The sequence below is a fragment of the Lipophrys pholis genome (genome assembly GCF_963383615.2).
Source record: "Lipophrys pholis genome assembly, chromosome: 10".
Lineage (NCBI taxonomy): Eukaryota > Metazoa > Chordata > Actinopteri > Blenniiformes > Blenniidae > Lipophrys > Lipophrys pholis.
Window position 1 is genome coordinate 25,028,961 of NC_137640.1, and position 22,326 is coordinate 25,051,286.

The 22,326-nt window shown below is 41.9% G+C and overlaps 2 protein-coding genes across 2 annotated transcripts in view; both read right to left on the reverse strand.

The window, feature by feature from the left end:
* Window positions 1-14,145, reverse strand: part of btbd8 (BTB domain containing 8) — a gene marked incomplete at both ends in the record, with an annotated part of 29,620 nt that extends 15,475 nt beyond the window's left edge. The window contains 9 exons of the mRNA XM_080473115.1: window positions 562-732; window positions 1,421-1,603; window positions 3,347-3,449; window positions 8,019-8,107; window positions 10,657-10,753; window positions 10,837-10,917; window positions 11,498-11,587; window positions 12,961-13,078; window positions 14,130-14,145. Of these exons, the coding sequence (XP_080329241.1) occupies window positions 562-732; window positions 1,421-1,603; window positions 3,347-3,449; window positions 8,019-8,107; window positions 10,657-10,753; window positions 10,837-10,917; window positions 11,498-11,587; window positions 12,961-13,078; window positions 14,130-14,145 (948 nt within the window). The remainder of the gene's footprint in view (window positions 1-561; window positions 733-1,420; window positions 1,604-3,346; window positions 3,450-8,018; window positions 8,108-10,656; window positions 10,754-10,836; window positions 10,918-11,497; window positions 11,588-12,960; window positions 13,079-14,129) is intronic.
* Window positions 13,368-22,053, reverse strand: LOC308115877 (BTB/POZ domain-containing protein 8-like). The gene is made up of 5 exons (XM_080473706.1): window positions 21,996-22,053; window positions 21,771-21,897; window positions 19,803-19,921; window positions 18,333-18,515; window positions 13,368-14,912 (listed from the first exon to the last, which is right to left on the reverse strand). The coding sequence occupies exons 3-5, from the start codon at window positions 19,901-19,903 to the stop codon at window positions 14,774-14,776; spliced, it is 423 nt and encodes a 140-aa protein (XP_080329832.1). The 5' UTR covers window positions 19,904-19,921; window positions 21,771-21,897; window positions 21,996-22,053; the 3' UTR covers window positions 13,368-14,773.
* Window positions 22,054-22,326: the final 273 nt, after the last annotated feature.

Consider the following 22,326-nt stretch of genomic DNA (forward strand, 5'->3'; position numbering starts at 1 on the left):
AGCTAGCGTAAGGATGTGTGATGACGTCACACATACCCACCGGAATCAAAACAGGAATTGATCACAAAATTAGCAAATTATTAAATGAAATTGAAACAGTGGGAACCAGTTCTCAACAAGAACTGGTTTTCGAATCCCATCCCTAACTGGGAGTCGTACCACTCTGGAGGCAAACACTGCTGTCATTGTACATCTACTCGTGCATGTGCAGAAGAACTATTTACTACGGACTTGGTGCACATGCACAGTAGCAACATCTCCGCCATCTACATGGAGACTGAGCACAAACATTTTGAAAAATTCGGATTTTCTGCGATTTCCATGTAGAGCGAGTCGATGCATTCTCAAAAAGTTCCACCTTCGAAGGCGTAACAAAAGTTTTGCGATTTCACTTCACAGTCACACACACTCACATTCACACCGGTGATGTTTTGGGCCAGACGAGGAAGCCAGAGTATCTACTCCCTGCCCAGATTCCAACCCAAGTGGTTGGTGAACCACTTCACCACTGTGCGGCCTCACTACACAGACGAAAGGTGAATTTAAAATTCCTTATTTTACCTCCGCTTTGTTCTGCTCTTGCTGCTCCGAGACGATCACGTCCTCAGACTCGTCTCCACACAGACAGTTGACAGAAGCGAAGAGCTCACAGCAGTTATCTACAGTCATTCCATCGGCAATGGCTGAACAGAGCTTTCTCAGCAACATCGGCTCTCTGGTGAACTCTTCTCTCTGTGGAGCACACCGAGAGAAAAAACATAATCAAGACAAACATTGAGTGTGTCTGCAGATAACCACAGTAAACAAGGGGTATGTTTCAAAAAGCAGGTTGTGCGACAAAAGTTTAAAGGAACCATGAAATAACTTCAGAAAATGTGCTCACTGTAAATAACGTTTTGAAGACTATGTTGGTCTTTTCTGAAGGGGTGTAGCCATGGTGAGTCTTATAGCTCCATTAATGATGGTTTCTTACATATTTGCAATGCATGCTGAACTCAGGCCTCGTTTACACGACGTTTTAAGTGAAAACGCATCGTTTTTGTTTCCGAAAAGTTTTGCATTTACACAGCAATGTTTTGAATACACTGTCCATTCACACTGAACCTGAAGCCTGAGCGCTGTCAGAAAGTTGCGTTTTCTCCTGTTTGGAGGACGACGGAGTCGGAGCTTTTCCAAAATGTTCCACCTTGAAAGCCGTTTTCCAAAAGATGTATTTTCAGTGGCTTCGAGCACCCTTGTCGTGTAAACGGACACCCAAAACGCACCAATAGTTGTACATTTTCACTTGATTGTTCACTGGTTTTCTCAGCTAATCAGAGTAATTTTATTCAACCTCAGTGTCTGCTCCCTTAGAGTTCAGCGTTTCCTAAAAACAGAACCAGGGTTCACTGGCTTGAACATCCTCGTGAGCTGCACTTACTATGCGAAGGTCTCGGAAGGGTTTTGTGTGGATGACTGTGGAGAAGTCCTGGATGATGACCCGCAGAGTCTCCTCCTGCAGCTCTGTGGCCAGCTCCATCACCTTCTGGGCCCACTTGACCTCAGGGAGGCTGCAAATCAAGTGCTCGGTGTGGCACAGTACGGTCACTACGTTCTGCACAGTCTGAAGGAAAACATCTGTCAGCTAGAGAAACTCACTCTATGGGAAGAACAAAGTAAGAGCCGATGAGCACATCGTTTCTATTCAAACCAAACAGCGCGTTGGTTTATTCACATAACCACATCACCTTCCTAGGATGCCACAATTAATTAATAATCACAATTAATTAATTCATTTTGATTGTGAAAAATTATTTGGCTTTCAAGAAAGAATTAAAATGATCAACTGTGAGTTTCAAATTTCTAATGTGGGCATAGCTGTATATAACGCCAAGCAATTCACAAATTAACAACTATAAAAGAGGCGGGCATGGAGTCTGCAGTGGTCTGAGACAGACTAAAAGGACAGAGCAACACAGTGATGACGAATCACTCTCATTGCAGGGGGCGATGATAGAGATCCATTCGGAGACGAGGAGCAGATTGGACTCACATGTCAATTAAGAAAAACAATCTGCAAAGAGCGTCACAGAGTTGTTTTTGCCGCATGATGAGACAATTAACCGGCTTAACTTCACTGCAAAACCTGATGAATTAGTACAACTGGAACCATTTGGGTACACCATTAAGTTGATTACGTTTGTTCACTCAAACTACTCATCAATAATGATTTGACTTGACTACAAGTCACTTGATTATTTTATTGTTACCATTTGCAGGATCAACAAAAACAGGAGTTATAAGAATCTATAAACTCAATGATAATTAAAAATATTAAAAACATCTTTGCTCAGTGCCTTAGGGGATTAAGTCAGCTTGAAGAAAATGAGTGGATGGAACTCACAACACTTACTCAAAATGATCAACAAACTGACACTCAGGTCAGTTGACTTAAAACGGCAATTCATTTTTATGTTAATATACATCAATGAAAACGAGTGACCTCAAATGAGTTTTACAGTCCAGCGAAACAACATTTGCATGAGGTAAACATTCAATAATGTATTGTGATAATGTGAATGGCATGAAATAGAAACTCATTAGTAGATGCAGTTAGTATCTTTTTTCTTTTCAATAACGCTGCTCTTTCTCGGCCCCTTAATCTTTATCAGCTGTGATGTGGCTCCCTTGTCTTCCCCTTTAATGTTGTAGTTTTAGTATTTTTCATTGATTTCTTTGCTGTTGACATCTGCCCTGCATAATTCTGTCAATTGAATAATGTTTCTATTGAGAATTTTAAATTCTGCCATTTTGAATATGCAGAACATGAATGCATAGAGCATTGATAAATAATTCAATAATTCAAATGCAGTTCAACTGGTCTTTAGCAACACAAAAAGAGCTCAAGCTTCTAGTGTTTGTTCAGTTGCCTGTGATGGTTTATATAAAGGAAATAACGCCGTACTTACGGTCTCATTTTGTACAGACTTATTCATTTCAAGTGCAATAAAATATGTCTTTCATAAAATAATAGAATAATTATGATTCAAAATCGTCACATCAACATTGACCAAAATAATTCTAGTTATTTTTGCCGTAATCTTACAGACCTCCCATTTCTCTTTGGAGAGATAAAAGACAGGTCCAGGACTCAATTATCAATTACCAGCTTGGATCCCTCCCCATCTGTTTGCATTCACATCATCGTCCAAAATAGCCCCATCTTTAATAACTGAGAATTTAATAAAGGCCCTCTTTGATTAGATCATGTTTAAATTTCCATCCTGTGGAAAACCGGTTGATGATACTGGTGATAATGCAAAAGTCCAGCCAAGCTGCAGACAGTGTTTAGAAGAGAGGGACTCACTATGGTTTCAGCCACAGCTGTGAAGCAGGCTCGCTGAAGCTCCACAGGCAAGAAGGAGAAGTGTCTCTCACTCCAAACTTGAACAAAATGTTCAGCGATCCAGCTGAAAACAGAGATTTCAGTTCATCAGTTCGGTCTATTTGTAATGAAAATAAGGAAAATGAAAACATAACTAAGGATCTTTTTTTCAAAAGCCAAAGTTACAAAAAAGCTATAGCTGCTCAGATTGCTGTACTACTAAAGGCCCGTTCATGCGGCACTCGTGACGTCAAAATCATCATCCGCCCCCGTCCGCGAGGGTCCGCTCCGACCCCACGGCGGTGGACCGCGCGCAGCCCAAATTTTGTGTTCGCGCGACTGTACACGCCGACTGCGAATGTGCCAGAGCCCAACGGTCGCTTGTGTAGGCGATCCTACATCTCCCCGTCCGGACAATCACAATTTAAAAGCAAATGAAGATACTCAGATGGCTCAGAACTCCTGAAGTGAAACATAAAGTACTTTAGGAAAGGTGGAGAACACCGGGCAGCAGAAGTAGAGATATTTCCAGGATCGTTACGTTACATTATGGAACACGCACGGAAGTGAAACCAGAGTGGAGTATGGATGCAATCGTGTGCACCCCGCTGACACATGCGGACACTCGCGTACTCGTGACACGCACGGACATTGGTAGCATGGAGGGGCCTTAAAGATCATAGATTGGGCCCCATTTACGCAACGTATACGCTTTCGAATTCTTGGAGCCACTGGAAATGCATCAATCAATCAATCCATCCATCCATCCATCCATCCATCCATCCTCTTTCCTGCTTAGTCCGTTTGGGGTCGCAGTGGCAGTAGAGAGAGCAGAGAGTTCTCATCAGATGCCCGAACCACCTCAGCTGGCCTCTCTCAATCTGGAGAAGTAGCGGCTCGACTTTGATCCTCCCGGATGGCTGAGCTCCTCACTCTATCAACAAGAGTGAAGCCAGCCACCCTGCGGAGAAAACTCATTTCAGCCACTTGTATCCGCGACCTCATTCTTTCGGTCATGACCCAAAGTTCATGGCCATAGGTGAGGGTGGGGATGTAGATCGGCCGGTAAACAGAGATCTTTGCTTTATTGCTCAGCTCCTCTTCACCACAACAGTCCGGTACAGTGACTACATTACTGCAGCCGCCTGTCTGAACCTGTGGCCGATCTCACGATCCCTCCTCTCATCACTCGTTAAAAAGACCACGGGATACTTAAAGTTCTCCCCCTGGGGAGGTCCACCCCCCCTACATGCCATTCTTTTCCATGAGAGGACCATGAACACAGATTTGGAGGTGCTGAGCCACACCCCAATCGCTTCCCACTGAGCTGAGCCATTCCAGTGAATGCTGGAGGTCCTCATGCGTCGCTGCCAGAAGGACAACATCATCCGCAAAGAGCAGAGTTGTCACCCTCCGGCTCACCCACATGATGCCCTCCTGTACCCGACTGCGCCTCGACACCCTGTCCATGAATAGTCCTTCTGGACATGCGTGAGTAGATGGACAATAAATACAATGTTTCCTCCAGAGTGCCATGACTCCCAGTCCATATTCTCCCGGGACTTGGTAGTTTTATAGCCGACAGTAACTGTAATAACAATCCAAATTGATCGTCTGTCCATATGAATGTCAGAGACCTTGCCACTGTTCTATAGTGCATTGTCCTCTGTGCACATGTGTGGGTGGTTTTATTACAAAAAAAAACCAACAGCGCCAACTTGTGGCGTGGCATGCACATAGGCTGTTTCTGCTGTGTGTATTTGTTAACAGACATCATTTTCAAAATGGTGTTGTGTAAACCTTCTGTAATGAAAATGCAAAAACAACATTTTCACTTGAAACATTGTTGTGTAAACACGGTCTCAGGATTTTACATAAACCTGAAGCCGATGTGACGATGTACCATGAATGGTAAATAGATTTCACTTATATAGTGCTTTTGAACTGCTTGAGCAGTCTCAAAGCACTTTACATCATTAATCACAATCTCGCACGCCCGCCCGCCCGCCCGCCCGCCCGCCCGCCCGCCCGCCTGCCCACCCACCCACCCACCCACCCACCCACCCACCCACCCACCCACCCACCCACCCACCCACCCACCCACCCACACACACACACACACACACACACACACACACACACACACACACACACACACACACACACACACACACACACACACACACACACACACACACACACACACACACACACACACACACACACACACACACACACACACACACACACACACACACACACACACAGTATGAAAGCCCAACACAGGAAAAAGTGCACTTGAAGGTATCTAACTGAAAGCTCGCGCTGCTCCTCCCTTTGGGCAATGCAGGATTACTGAGAAACAAATTGCTCATTTGGAAAGCAGATGAAGAAGCTGATCTGCTGCATGTGTTTATTTCGGGTCTGCACTGTGACAGTGTCTACCAGCGGATGCTTTGTTGTTTGCTGCTATTTGTGGTTTGCGGTTTATTTTTGGATTTAGTTTTAATATCCATTTTTTTCATAGAGTGTCTTGTTCTCTGATTGAATGCTCACTTGTGCAGAACGATATTTCTCTTCCGCGAGCACTGATGTGTGCACTTTGAGAATGAGAGTAAATGAGTCCATATCTCTGCAGTGTAGCCCTGAGGCTGTCGGCCAGCGGTAGCCAGAGCTTTGCTTGAGGGAGCGGCGATGTGACGGAGCAAGGCCCTGCTGCATGGGCCGGCACTGCTGCCTGGTTCCTTGTTACCGTCGCATGACTCATCAAACTCAGCAGAGACAACACGGCAAAGGGACGAAGTCCCTGACCTACATTCACACTTCTTTGCTGGCTCACTTCAGTGTGCAACACCACACTTGAGTTTCCAGTAAGAACAGCTATGGGAGGATTTTTTTCTTTCCCAGAGAGAAAATAATGTGAGAATACGTTCACACAAATGTATATACAAATGAATAAAGCTTTCCAGCAAAATGTCAAAAAAGAAAATTAGCAAGGTTGAAATGATGATAAAATGGCCACATGATAAAAAACACACTGAGTTAGTGCATAGAAAGCAGATCCGTTCATTAAAAGAGCAAAGACCAGGAGCGAGGAACTCCAGCAGAAGATCAATACACTGTTTTCTTGCAGGAGAGAAAGAAATTAAGCTGCGTTTCCATTTTTAAAAATGTGCTAAATAAAGAACACAAGACTCCAGTCTGCAGAATGTCCTGTCAAAATGATCTCCGAACCATTTCTAATGAGGGAAAACGAGGCCAGAAACTTGGAGCAGGATCAGGCACTTTCAAAGTGGATGTTAATGTCAGTGGTGAATGTGGGTAAAGATACCCACACTGAAAGCTGCTGCTGAGATTGCTGCAATTAAGCATGGTATAACATTAATGTGTAAGTGGATGGCTTAAGGATATGAGAGGAAACACTGGAAAAAGGACTCTTATGGACTTTCCCCTACAATTCTCGGACCTCGACACTATTGTGCCTTTATCATTTATCATATTGCTACATCATGTTGAATAAGATGGGTCACTGGGTTTGAGTTTTAGGCTCCATTTACACAACGTTTTTAAGTGAAAATGCAAAACTTCCATTGTGTTTTGGGGTTCCATTTACAGCGCAACTTTTAGAACCAGCTCCCACGGTAGAATTTTTGACAACGATCCGACTCTAGATGGAGGAAAACGCAACTTTCTCGAAAGGCTTGGGGTCCGCCTCCATGTTGACGGCGGAAACGATGCTACGGCCGTAGTAAATAGTTCTTCTGCACATGCACAGTTAGATGGACAATAACAATAATGGCAGACTGCAGCGTGGGATAGGGTAGATTTATAGTTGAGCATCTCCTGCAATAGCAATCACACTTCGATGTCTGTCTATACCGATGTCCGTGTATTCGCCATCCGCACGCATGAGCGTGTGGTTTCATTATAAAACAAACAGCGCCCACCAGTGGCCCAACATGAAAACTCGTTTTCACGTTTTCAGTGTTTCTGCCGTTTTCGTGACATCCTTTTCAAAATTTTGCCGTGTAAACGCAAAACTTTTGTGAAACTTTTTTTTTAAATGATTCGTTTTCACTTGAAATGTTGTTGTGTAAACGGAGCCTTAAGGTCACGCAGTTTTTAACAATTTCCACTGAAATTATTCATGACACTCATTTGTATTTACTTGTTCTTAACGCCCCCCCCCCCCAAAGAAAATATAGGAAACATCGTTACCAGTGCTCTGAAACATTCCAGTAAACCTTTGTGTGAAAAAAAATTATTTTTCTTAAAGCCAGTCTTCAGAAGCGCCTTCACCTTGAGCAAGAAAACTTACAAGCAGCTTTCTTTCCAAGTTGAAGTACATACTGATCCTGAGCCATTCACTCTATAGAGAAGTGTTTCTCATTAAAATACATCTGCATCATAACCCTGATCTGAGGGGTGCTTATTAACATAGAAGTAGGAACCCGCACAGCTGGTTACCTAGCAACAAATATGCTGAGGTGTAGAGTGCAAAAAGTGAAGGTTTAACTTTCTGAATCGACAACAACTCGCTGGAGGGAGAGCAGCTCCCCATACGGCCGCTGTGTGAAATGCACAGAATTTTCAAGAACGAGAAAGATGACAATTTCTAAGCTGAAGTGGGAGATGTTGCAGTTACCTAACTTACCTCTTGCAGAGCACGTGGAGATTTTGGAGGCCTAAGGCATGTGTGAGGGAGAGGCACTCAGGTATTGTTTTCTTAACTCCGCCAGTGGGCTGCAATCACAGGAGAGCGGAGCAAAAGATTCAGACGTTTATATAACAAATGAAAAACACACTCTCCAGTAGGGCTGCACAATACATTGCACATTCATCATTGAGATATGTACATGCACAACATACATATTGTGAAAGACAAATGTGTTTACGTGCACTCATTCATGCTCTACATGCAGCCATGACTGAACAATGTATACGAGTAATGACACACATTGTTACTTTATATTTCCATTAACTTGTCAAGAATCGCCGATATTTGACTGGAACAACCACAATGCATAATCAATACTTTTTAGTGACTTTCATAACACAGCATATGTGTGTATAGATAAAAGATACATGAACACGTAACAGATCATGAAGGAAAAACACGAGCCGTTTGGAGACCTAAAGCAACACCCTTGTTGATGGTGAGCCTGCGTACAGATCAGAGTCCTGAAGTGAGCAGGAATTTGTACTGCTCATCTGCAAATGTGTGCATTCTTCCTCGACTACAACAAAATTATAAATAATTTTGATTTGGCGCCACAAACGTGTTGTTTTTCACAGCAGACTGAGGCAAAAACAGCAGAAATGCTGAAAAACAGTGTAGTTTTCATGTATGGCCACTAGTGGGTGCTGTTGGTTGTTTCTGCAATGAAAACACACCTCCATGCTGGCAGAAAACAATACAGTATAAACATTAACAAGTGTGAGTACACGGACATTTGTATGGACAGACGACGAAGTTGGATTGTTATTACGGCGACTGTCAACTAGAAAACTACCAAGTCCCCGGAGAATCTGGACTGGGAGTCAGGACACTCTGAACGCAAACGTTGTTGTTATTCTCTATCAACTTTTTACTACAGTCTTGGTGCGCATGTGCAGTAGCAGCGTTTCCGCCGTCTCCAAACGGTGTTCAGAAAGTTGTGTTTTCTCCTGATTCCGTGCTGATTTGGTGAGAGCATTTTTGAAAAGTTCCAAGTTGAGAGCAATTTTCAGAAAGTCGTGTTTTCAGTGGCTCCGAGAACCGTTGTCAAGTTAACGGCCAATCAAACTCAACTAAAAATTTGCATTTGCGCCTAAAAGCGTCTTATGAGATCCCCTCACCGAAGGAGACACTGTTTATACAGTTTAAGGTTTCATCCTAAAAAAAAATATTTTTATCAAAACCAAACAAAATAGTTTTTTTTTATGTGCCAATAATGAAAATAGTGATTCGGTCTGCCAAATAGTTGACTGACACTATTATTTGCAGCTTCAGAAAATTGCACAGACAAAGTTCAGAGAAGTCTTTATTTCCTTTTAATATCTGAATGTACAATTGATTGAATTTATTAAAGAGAACAAATGTAACTGTGCAAATAGCCTCCGCATTTAACCCCACCTCACCATAATATCGTGCTTTAGAGGAATGTAGCAGGCCAGGTTTTAATCATGTGCCTACTAATTAAAAGCATGTCAAGCATTGAAATGTTTCTCAAACAAGCATAAAAAGTCATGCTTAAAGCAACTTTGAACACTGGAAGTAATTTCCTTTATCAGATCAGCTCAATTGAAAGTGTCAAGCTCGTTATGTGTCACTCATAGGGCAACAAAATCTATCCTTTGAGTAAAATGTCCATCTTTTACAGTTTTACAATTTTATGAGACCATAATGTTCAGTATTATTTATGTCAAATAATACATTTTTGTCCTTCAGGGATTCAACTGTAGATTTCAGAAACCTTCAGCCTGATCCAATATCCGCTTAATATAGACTCCTTTATATGATCATCTGCTACCAACATGAACAGGAGGCCAAAAGATCAGAACAGCATTCATTGTCATTGTTGAAGAAACAAGTAAAAGTTTAGCAGCTTGAGGAGGCAGTTCAAGAGTAAAAACAAACAAAACATAAAAAATTTGTGTAAAACAAGGTGAGAGTGACATTATTATACTCCAAGCATATTGTGTGTGTGTGTGTGTGTGTGTGTGTGTGTGTGTGTGTGTGTGTGTGTGTGTGTGTGTGTGTGTGTGTGTGTGTGTGTGTGTGTGTGTGTGTGTGTGTGTGTGTGTGTGTGTGTGTGTTGTTTGGCAGGATGCTCAGCAGTTAGCAGAAGTGCTGGCATCCAGCCGGTCTGAAGAAAAAATTGTGTGCAGCAGGATTAACAATTTTACATGTAAAAGGCTTAAAAACTAGTCATTCAGGTTGATGTTTATATTTAAACAAAATTCACAAACACTTTTAGTTTGCTTTTCTGTAATATAATCTCATATTAGTGATTTCCGTGTCCTATTTCTCATAAGTTTATATTTATTAGTTGAAATTATTCTAAATACATTTATTTCTATAAGTCAATGTTTTAGCACGCCCATTAAAAACGGCTTCTTTTTCATTCTTGTCTGTTTCAGTGTCCCTACTGGTGTTTCTAATAATCGCTCCATCAGTCATCCATTGGACACTTTGTAAAACACCACCAGCAGGTTTGTACAAACGAATTAAGGTGTTACTGATTGAAAACACCTACTTTCAGACAAAGACCTTGAAAAGGAGAGTGATTGGTTTCCTTTAAGATACTGACCTTGGGGAAGAAGCGGCAGTAGTCTCGGGTGAGAACCATCTCCACGACTTCCCTCAGCCCCTCCAGCCTCAGCATGTCTGCGGCAAACGCCACCTGACTGTGGGCCAAGAGAGGACATGCACAGGTCACCTTTGTTTTGACTTCCTGTACGCTAACTATCTCTAAGTTTCCATGCTGTACCTGGCACTGGCTCCACTGGGCAGGTCCACGATGGCGCCGTACATGAACAGGAGTAAGATTTCCATCTCATCTGGGCCCAAACTAAAACGTTTAATACAACAACAAGCTGTGCATAAGCATCGTGTCAAGGTGACTATAACAGCCACATGCTAATGTTCTCCACTGGTTCAGCATGCAAGGTATTGTGCTTAAAACAGAAGAAAATAAAAGAAACAGAAGTGGGAATAGATCTTTCAAAGATCCTGCAATTCAACGCATGCAGGGAAAAGACCACTCATCCCCTCTAACGCCCCCCCCCCCCCCCCCCCCCGCCCCCCCACACACACACACATTTCAGCACTTCCTCTCTCTGCTCTGACAGCCCTGTCTTCCCCCGTTACCCTCACATCAGCGAGGCTGAACCGGGTGACACTTCTCTCCCCGGAGGAGACCGAGGGTGAGGAGGCATTCAAGTCATGTAGGGGGGAAATCTGAGCACAGTCTTTCCAGCTTGGCGGTGGGTGGCTGTGTCGGTATGTGTGCGCGTTGAGAAACCCATGCTGTATGAATAATGAATGCAGCGTATGTGGCGTAATGTAAATGTGGAGTTGTTGTTGTTGAACCGGGAGTGTGGAGGTGTATTATTGATCGATGGCACTTGCCGCCGCTGTGCCCGTCTTACCCTTGTAGAGTAATGGAGTGTCTGGAGCTCTCCTTCCAGTTGCCGCTCAGCATGGCTCTGAAGTACTCGGACCGGGCACACAGGATCGCCCTGGAAAACACAATACAAACAGCACGCTGTGCATCAGGTCGACCCGGCATTTTCTTTTGTCATTCTGACTTTCATTGAATTTTTTTCAAATCAGACTAAACAAAATGTTACCTCCCATCCAGCAGCAACCGATTGAAAGCTCACACTCATATTTCAGCCATTCCCTGAGTGTCACATCAGTATTGTGTAAAAGAAAGCGACCACACGATCTCCCAAAGTTCTCCATGTCATCATTGATCCTGGTCAACCTTTGTTCACACGATACTGTTTGCAAAGCTTCTCTCCATGTCTCCATGTCTGTTCCATAATGTGAGGACCATCCTGACAGCCGTGATCCTTTCCACATTTTTTTTTACAGTAAAATCACTCTGATATTTAAGGCAGATGTGTTTGGTCCCCTACTACACACCCCTGACCAATTGACCCGGCATTTTTCATATTTCACAGGTTATCTGCTCTGGTAAATGTCTCTGAAGTGACGATCACCGTGTGTGTGCTTTAGTGTGTGAATTTACTCCTTTTGGCCCGATATAACGATACTTTAACTTACTAAAACCAGCATTTAGAAAGTGCTTAAACAAACTGACATCCATGCAAACTAATAACATTCAATAACAACACACACAAACACAGACACACTGAAATGATCAATTAATACAAACTTCCAATAAGGTTTGATTGTGAAACAATGTAGGACTTAAAAGTACTAAATGTCAGTTGAGAAGGATTTAACTCAATAAAAACAATAGATGCCTCATTTCTTTAGGTTGAGTTACTGCAAATTTTCTTCATTAATCGTAACCGCACTTTGTAAATGGGTGAAAACGACCAACACAATGACTGAAATTATAATCTAAGCTATTTTTAGTCACACACTTAAACCACATTGACAGTTGCCATTTGAGGTGCTTGAACACCTTTTGTGAGCAACTTGAGTTTCCACCACTTGCCCAAGGACACTTTCATACACAGAGCAGGGACTGAAGGACGACTCCCTCCACCGTCTGAGGCTCAGCTGCTCTCAGGTATAATGGAGAGAGGAGGTGACGGCGAGTACGGCAGTGGAAGTGGAGGTGAGCGTTGGTTCGGTTTCTTTTTCTCTCTGTGGTCAAACAGATAACAGCTTCTTCCTTCCAGAGCAGCAGCCGTTATGGAGAAACCCCGTCTCCATGGTTATCTGCTGCTACTACGACTACTACTACTGCAGTGAATGACCCTCCACTGCCGCTCCACACTCGTGTGAGTCAACAGCGTATGTGTTGTGTTTTACATGTGCTGTGTGTGAGTGTGACGCCCCGATGCTGCCCGCCACGAGTCCAGATGTCTGGATAACAAGTGCCGCAAATATTGATCCGCGTTGTGGTCGGCCGTACCGGTGGCAGGAGAACACCTGCTCTTCTACTTGGATGGTTATGTCGCACTGTTCTCCCCGTTGGTAGAGAGCCAGCAGGTCAGCTCCCAGTCCAGAGGCAGTCTCCAGAACGACAGTGTCTACATGGAGGGGAGAGACAATGACTGAGCACAGAAGGTACTGCGGAAATCGAAATACATCACGACTTGTAATACTTTGGTGATGCAATCAGTTTAAATACCACCCTGACAACAGTCTGTATAAACCAGATGCTTAACCTTTGATTTCTGTTTCCTTTAAATCGGCAAACATTGACATCACCACACTAATGTAGAAAATTAGATTTGAATCGAATTAAGGATGACAAATCCTAATTATTAGACTCTATATGTACATGCTTTCATATTTCTTTGTAATTTCTTTTTATTTGAAAAGGGCACCATTTTTCATACAGTAAATTCAGCCATTATAGTTCCAGAACATAAGACGGCTTGGTTGTAAAAACACCAGCTGATTTTGTTCATTTTGCCTTTTCTGACTTTTTTTTTTTAAAGGACAAATTATATTGGTTATTGGCACTAAATAAATAAATAACAAGAGGAGAGCACAAATCCTCAGATCCTCCTAGATAAGGTAAGCTTACACGGAGCACAAGTGCTGTCAAATGAAGTCAGATCTAATCTGTTTTACATAGTCGATCTATTGCTCGAGCTCCAGTGAAAGTTTTCTTTCTCTACCTCGAGGGAAAAGGTTAATTTTTCCATGACATAGATGTCGATGGTGTCCAGTTCTATTTCTAACCAATTCCTTGTAATTGGGACTTCTTCAAGTGATCCACATTTAAATGGTATATTCCCACCCAATACATTCTTCAGGTGTTGGTGGATCTCTTCCCAGTAAGGCCTAATTAGCTGGCAGTCCCATAAAAACAGTATTTGACCCACAAAGTCTCCAACAGGCGTCTCAGTTTCTGGATCAGTCTGATAAAAAAATCTGGAAATGTTTTTTCGAGCACAACTCCCATCGTGCCATTTAACCCGGTTGTGTGATCAGTACACTTCTTTTTCCCAAATTCTTCTTTACATACTCTGTATTGTCCTGTTTAGATAGTTGCATGTATGTAGTTTTGGAATTTGGAGACAATTTTGCTGTAAGATTTGTTAAAAAATGTTCCTATAAGCCCCGTCTCACCTTTTCCTGTCACCATGTGTACTTTAAAAGCAGCAGTATATATAGTACTGCATAGTTTTAATGCTTTTTATGATGTCGGTGCACTTTATTCTTGAAAACAAAAAAAATCATTTAAATTTCAGCGCATGCCTGTTACCACCAGTGATACAGTCAGAGAGAACATGGTGGGATGATGTTTAATTTGGCCTTCACATCTGTCTCCTGTCAATCTCTTCTCGAGAGACGCTTCCAGGTTGTTGTTTTTTTGTCTATTGTAAATCAACCTTAATTCTACCACGATCAGAACTGTTTCATTGGGGATATGGTGTGAAGAGGAGAAACGCTTTACCTGCTGGTTAATCTGTTGGAACAACACATTTCAGCATGTGTAAAAACAGAAGCAGCTATGGTCAGACCACTTCACCACAAGAATTTCCCCCTAGGAATTTATAAAGTCCTTCTGATTTCAAAAAATACAGTAAAACAGTCTTAAGAAAAGTCGAGCTGAATCATGAATTCTCTGCAGCCCGGCTGTCCTTTAATTAGCAGCAACCACAACAGGGACTCCAATGCGATTAGCTCTTAAGTGGATAACGGCCGAGATAATGTGATGTGAGGAAAGTGGAGGGAGGAGGGCAGCGGAGCGGTGACCTGGAATAAACTCTTCACAGGAGGAACAAGATGTGTTTACCTGAGTCACTGGAGCCAGGGGGATCTGCTGGGTCGGCACTGTGGAGAATGGCGCCGTCTCCTTGTGGAAGGAACTCACTGGAGTACATGCTCTGGTCTGCTGTGTACACTTGCCTACGAGAGGAAGGCTTCATGTTAATTAAAAGTCAAGTCTTTCACTGAAAGGTAGTCTCATTGTGACTTCTGTGACACGGCCTGAACGGTTTATGCTTCCACAAGTGTTTTTGTGAAGTCAGGTGACCTCGTGGCGTCACACTCCATTCGGGTTGTAAGACAACTTTCTCCAGTCACGCATTCATGCGCTGCCTGTCAACGCGTTCAATCAAACACAACTCTAATGCCCTCGATGAACGCCCACCCTGTACACGTCTGTACATGTATATTTCAGATCACACAGTTGTTAAAAAGCAAAAAAATAAACAATGCCGAGCTTCAGCTGGTGTAAATTAAGAGGCAAAAGAAAGAGCACTGTTATTTGGACAGATTTCAAACATCATATGGTTTCTGCAAAATAACACGATAATCTCAATATTATGTGATGGTGCAGCACTTGTACCAAATTCCTAACATAGAATAAGAAATGACTGGATTTGACTAAGGTACCGTTTACATGACAACATTTTCAACTGAAACGTTTGTTGTTGTTTTGGGTGTCCGCTTACACGACAGTGGTGCTCGGAGCCACTGAAATCTTTATGGATACGGCACCCAAGGTGGAACTCTTTGAAAATGCTCCGAATCCGTTGTCGGGTACATCGGAAACGCCGCTACCGCACATGCCACACATGCTCAGTAGATCGACAATAACAACAATGGCGGGCTCCATAGTGCCATGACTGCCAGTCCATATTCTTCTCGGAGTTGGTCGCCTGTCCATACGAATGTCCGTTTGCCCGCCATCATTAAAAGTTTCTGATGTATTCTTCTCTGCAAGCATGTGTGTGGTTTCATTACAAACACTAACAGCAGCACCCACTAGTGGGCCAACGTGCAAATGACATTGTTTTTAGTGTTTCTGTCGTTGCTGTGTAAACGGACACCGTTTTCAAAATGCAAACCTTCTGAAAGGAAAACGCAGAAATGACGTGTTTTCACTTGAAACATCACGTAAACAGGGCCTCGAATCGACAAGGTAGACAGGACCAAAACCTTTTTCTATTTCCAACAGTATTTCATAAAGTTACTAAAAGATAATTACCAGATGGAGAGACAAGAAACCTTTTGTCATTAAAATGTGTTCATTGCTCCACGGAACAAGACCGAAACAATACTGCGGTATTAAAAACACCACCACGGGAAATCAAAAACGTCAAAGAACAATCACAGAGACGCTGCGCCGTTTAAAGTGCAAGAAAAAGTGCTTTGTGCTAAAGCGCATGAGCGTACACGGCACAGTTCTCTAGTTCACTGGTGTTGGTTTTTTTTTAACACTGCTCAACAGTTTAATGGAGCCTAGAATAAATCATTTTAGTTCTGATAGGAGGAATTCATATTCAGAAAACAAAGGGTGGGTGCAGTCCAAAGACATCTGTATGGTTTGTTTCATGACTAACTGCTTGAGTTGGTTCTCCATGGTCTCATACCAATTATCTTCACTGCTGTGTAATGCACGCTGCTCAATCTGTTCAAATCAGGCTGTGGGTCGAGAACAAGGAAATTACACTCACTGTATCTGAGCGAGTGTAATTGCACACTTTGCACACTATTGACCCAAAGAATTTATTACCTCTCAAAAACTTATATGAGCTGTGTCATCTTTAAAATTCAGACCCAGCCAACAATAAAGTACAACGACAATTATCAGACAACATAATAACTACGTCACATCCTGAAGCAATTAAGGTAAAAACCTTGAAGTTTGATAGCTGTGGCTTTAGATTTTCACCCAGACATATTTTGTGTGACCCCACAGTTAAATCCAGAGGAATATTTGACCTAACACCAAAAAAATAAAAATACAGCTTAACCTGTTAAGCAAAATTAAGAAAATAACATTATCTTTTTTTTTACCTAGTATGAACAAAAAAGTGTCCAAAAACTAGGGTTTGTTGACGGCACATTAAAATATGTCATCAAAAGGTTGAACAACAAAACAACTATTGAACATACATTTTTTTTGTGTTTTTGGCTCACTTGGATGGAATACTAAAAAAATATTAAATTGAAAAGTGTATGAAAACCATGTTTTGTAATGCATTACACTTAAGAGGGTTATGTGCATTTGGTGGTTAGCAACAACCTCTCTAGACTGAATAAAGTTAGATAAAGCACGAATTTAACACTGAAATAACACACGGTTGCAAATTTAGAATTGCATACTTAATAATATTGCACTATTATATTAATAACTACCTGTGCTACAGTATAGGATTTGTAGTTTGATGAATTGGCAGATACTATAATTTTCCTTTAAAGAAATTAAATAGAAACCAAGTTTTTAGTCCTCCTTCATTACTTTATTTCTACAGACTAGCAGCTGAAACAAAGTGGGGAAAGTTACAATACTGCCCCCCAGTGGCCACACAGGAATATTGATTTTCTCCAATGAAAGCAGATTGATATTGGACATTTTAAGGGGAAATTTAAAACTTTAAAAAATATAATTTCCACGTTGTGATTACAGTGATTCTAAATAAATAAATCTGCAGGTGTCTTTCTTTATTTTAATAAAACTGTCCTTCCCGTGATCCCAATGTTAATGAAGAGGGTATAAAAGCCAGGATGAACATATGAATCACAGGACCTGTTTGGAAACATTTTAGTGTTTGTGTTCGAAGTTGGATTACTTCTGTCAATCTTGAAATGACATCTGTTTATTATGAACCGTCTGTTTAATATGAATCGATATGTATTTTTTCCTGGCCATGACTCAAAGATATTGTCTGGAATTAAACTGAAAATAATCAGCAGAAAAGTTTATTTATTTTGGAGCGGTGAAACTTTAAATTCTGACTACGTGTTCCTTTTTTCCCCCAAATAAAATTTTTTTTTAATAGGTATTAAATTCAGTTGATTGAGATTTGTTCCAGAGTAAAAGACTGTGAGATCAACTTTTATATCTTAATAAACACTGAACATAGAAAGTCCTAAGAATTTGCCAAAATCTTCTCCACTGTGAAACAAGTTGACAAAACCTCAGCAGCCTGAAGTGTGTGTGTGTGTGTGTGTGTGTGTGTGTGTGTGTGTGTGTGTGTGTGTGTGTGTGTGTGTGTGTGTGTGTGTGTGTGTGTGTGTGTGTGTGTGTGTGTGTGTGTGTGTGTGTGTGTGTGTGTGTGTGTGTGTGCGTAAGTGACAGTTAGTTTTCACGTTATGTTTTGAGTGTCCGTTTCATTACAAAAACAACCAGCAGGACCCATCGGTGGCCCAACATAAAAACTTTATTTTCAGCTTTTCTTCCTTTTCCGTGCAAACATGAAACTTTTCTGAAGCGAAAACACAAAAACGGTGTTTAAACATTGTCGTGTAAATGGAGCCAAAGACTAACATGGGATCAAATGTTTTCATCAGAGCGCGACTGTCGGGCGAAAAACCAACCGGAGGTAATCTTTGAGTCCAGGCAGCTTGAAGCCTGGCAGGTGGACAGCGGTGATGTCATCATTCTGCGACGATCTCTGAAGGATGTGAGGCGCTCTGGCCAGCAGCACAGCTCTGTGCGCTCGAAGCGAGCCCTGGTGGGCGAACAGAGAAACATCTGCCTCCAGCTCCTCCTGCAGCAGCCTGCCGAGACACAGTATCATCATCAATGATAAACAAACAAACAAACAAACAAAAACTAACAATCAGTTAGGGGTGAAGTGACCTCCTGAGATGCTCAGTTTTCTAGTCACCATCATCGCTCAATCTCGGTGACTGAGAAACTGGCCTGCAAATGTCAAACTGCGCACTCAAACGCTGACAATGCATCCATTTCTGTCAACGGCTGATGGGAGATTCACAACCACTCATCAGGGACTTCTATTTTGAGTTGGTATTCTGTGATTATACATACATAAATATAAATACTAGAATCAGTTACCAACACTTGGGTGTAAAAACCTAATTTCTATTAGAAAGAGGCAGTTATATTTTAAGCAACTTTAGATAAATCATACAGCACATAACTTCTTACTTGACACAAACAAAAAAAGCAACTTAGGCTCTGTTACCTTGGCTTTTAACCGGAATATATTGAGATAATCTCATTTTCTGGGTTTCTAAAGAGGTCAATTAAGTCGGCTTCTATATACTCAAATGATACTGGGAATATTAAAAGTATGTCTCCTCCAGGTGAAGAGAACATTCAGACTAAGCGAACTGTTCAAAAGATTTAAAATGGAATACTGTTTCAAATAAAAAAAATATAGAAAACATTCCTTCGACTGCTAGGTGAAACAGTTAAACAAATCTTCTGCTCATACCATTTCCTCTTTTTTGCAAGAAGTCAATTTCAGCTGCTGACGTCAGCCAGAAAAATGGGATAGCGTCAAAAACTCTTAAGGACTGTGTATCTTAGATTGTATAATCTAGTAGAACCTGTGCATTGCTCCTGTCTAATGGTTACAGTATTTAGTTTTATAATTGTAAATATCCTTGCACTTAAATGTTTTGTGTGTTCGTGAATGAATTGATGATCGAAAAAAGCAAAAAAACAGAAAAGTAAAATAAAAGAGAAAAGAAACATTTCTCTGAACTGTTTCAGTAAATAAAGAGTGTTTTTGTTGGACCCGCGATGTTGGTCCGGTTTTAACTGCAGGAGCTGACAGCTTTAAGTGATGCATTCAGGGGCATCACGTAATGTTAACGAGCTGCGGGGCTCACACAGTAGTGAGGTGCCAAAGTTTCGGCAGCGCGGCACCGACATACTTCAGCCCGGACGGTTGGCACTGCCGAACCGCAGGACTCCAGAGTGCTGAACTTTCCTCTTGTTCGTTTGGAGTATGAAAACGGCCATCAGCAATAAATAAAAGACGGCCGGCAGGTTTGGTTGCACATGAAGCCCACATACATTTGCAGGTTACGTCTTACCTGTAAAGATCTGCAGCCAAAGCAGGCGACAGGCTTTTCTTGAGCTGCTCTTTGTGTTTACGCTCTTTGACATCAAACTGTCTGGAGGACTCGAAGGACATCGTCGATCACTGCCGTCTCTGAAAGACACACACACACATCACTGGTCTCGAGTTCCTACCAGGTGTACTACCAAGAGCTCAATCTGCAAACTTCTTCCTCCGATTCACATCCTCACATTCAACCTGACATCTCTCTTTGTAAAAGACGCCCTCCAGTTAACTGGAAGTTGTGGTTTGAAAGAGGCATTAAGATGTGCAGTATGTGAGGGAGACATCATTAGACCTTTCAATGGCTTAAAAGGAATCTTCAAAATCCTGCAAACGAGCCCCCGCTTCCATGGCAATGTTGCAAGTGAAAGCACATCGTTTTTTGTGTTGTCGTTTCATTAAGGTTTTGCGTTTACACATCAACGTTTTGAAAACGACGTCCGTTTACACAGAAACGCTGAAAACAATTTATCTGAAGATCTTGCACGTCGTACAGATCTTTGTCCAGCAGACACAAACTGGATCCAAACAGCACCGAGCAGACATTCAGGCTGATAAATAAAGGAGAAGTTCATACTTCTAAATGGAATAGTTCGGGAAACCCACATTATGGCCATAGAATGAAATACAATTTATGGATAACTGATAGTATACACATGTGTATCACTGTAAAATCACCATCACCTTTCCTGTTTCTATTTTTATTTTATTTTTTTTACATTTTTGATTTGTTCGACTTTAGATAATCATTGTTTGCAAACATTGAAAATATTGAAAAAAGGAGTTGCTCTATGAATGGCTAGTGACATAATCACAAGGTTCCTATTTTAAATGAATGCTGATTTTACCTTTAATTATCAAACAGTTACTTTATGAATGAAGTTTGTAGGCTGGACAACAAAATGAAAGGATTTTGTTGAAATAAGCAGGTTGAAAAAGTATTATAACTCAACTGCGGCTGTCCCTACGTGTGTATCACATCGATAAACAATAATTATATCGTGACATAGCGTTTGATAATAAACTGAATAATAAATTATAAAGCTTTCGAATAAATACCTCTATTGTTAAATGTTTGTTTCCCACCCAGCCATCATTTGTTTGTTAGTCAGATTAAACTAAGAGCCATTCCTCAGTACCAAGCATGCTTGTCTCATTGGGAGTACATACTTGAAACATTTCAGCTGTTTTTTTTTTCTTTTCCTAGAGCAGTGGTTCCTCGTCCTGCTCCTCAAGGACAACCACTGTCCTGCATGCTTTAAGACGTCTCTAACAAAAATAAATCCAGAATTAAAAGGTCCCAGGGTCTTTTGATGGAAATGCATATTTTGATAAAGGCAGATGATTTACTTTATGTACCAAAGCTTGTACTACTGATTCTGAAGATTATCGTGTATGAACTCTCCCTCTTCAATAAGATAATTTGAGCTCAATGAGTTTGTTTTTTTTAACCTGGTTGCATATATATGTGTGTGTGTGTGTGTAGTCAATAGTCAGAGATTTCACTTGTTTTCCCCCACAAACATCCAACAACACACAAGATTAATAAGTTTGTATTGAAAGTAACTGAGTAAAATGTATGGGAAAGACTTTCAGTCAAAGGGGGCAGCCTCAATGCCATTTATTCGTGTTTGTAGAATTTGGGGGGGGAATAAATGATCCGAAGTAGTGCTCGTTTTTGGTCCCATTTCAGGGGATTTCAGGTTTGAAAAGAACCTTCCCTCTCTGCAGTACCACCTTTCACCACAGTCATTGACTTGCACTATTGCCTCGTTGGAATGCAAAGGGGCGCCATTTCACAGACGTTAAGTGAATTCAATGAAAATTCGGAAAGGTGACACCAAATAAGGACCAAACGACTCACTTAAGCAATAAAATATGAAATCGTTGATAACCGGAAGGGTAGTAGAATGGCGTAGGCCCCAGCGAGGTTACTCACCGTGTGTCTGTGCGAATTAAGATAAGCTATCGCTCCCATCTCCCACTCGCTTCTAGCCTGCTCCCGCTACCTCTACCGTTCCAAAATAAGTTATCTTCCTGCGCCTGAAACCGTCCAGCAGACGTCCCTGCGCGAGACAAAAGCAACAAACCGCACTCTGTTAGCGTGTGGGTGAATAACTTGGCCCTGCAGAGGGAAGAGACGTTAAGGAGCTGACCCACTAACCGTGGTTGTTCACAGCGCCGCTGCACGCCGTGGCTCACCTGCCAGGACGCGGTGAGGTAGGCTTCTGAGAGGAGGCGCGAGGACAACAAGGAAGAACCTGCGCGTGCGCAGTACGAAGAGAGCGGCGTGGACGCCGCTCTGTGATGCGTTCAGGGCCCTGCGTCTGCGGTCGGAATTTAGGTTCACCATCCCCTTTGTGTTTCTTGCTGCTCCCTTCAGGAGTGGCCAGGGACAGTGGCCACTTTAATGAACCGGCTCTTCTGGCTCCAAAGTGGGTGTGTTACGGAAGAGTTTTAGCACCGTGTTTATGAGCTACACTCTGTCCTGAAGC

Excerpts from the sequence above, each read along its gene's own strand:
- LOC308115877 (XM_080473706.1), bottom strand. The coding sequence starts at position 19,903 with ATGTCCTTCGAGTCCTCCAGACAGTTTGATGTCAAAGAGCGTAAACAC. Across the intron at positions 18,516-19,802 it reads TTGGCTGCAGATCTTTACAG|GCTGCTGCAGGAGGAGCTGG; the intron begins GTAAGACGTAAC and ends GTGTCTCGGCAG. Across the intron at positions 14,913-18,332 it reads GGACTCAAAGATTACCTCCG|GCAAGTGTACACAGCAGACC; the intron begins GTTGGTTTTTCG and ends TTCCTCTCGTAG.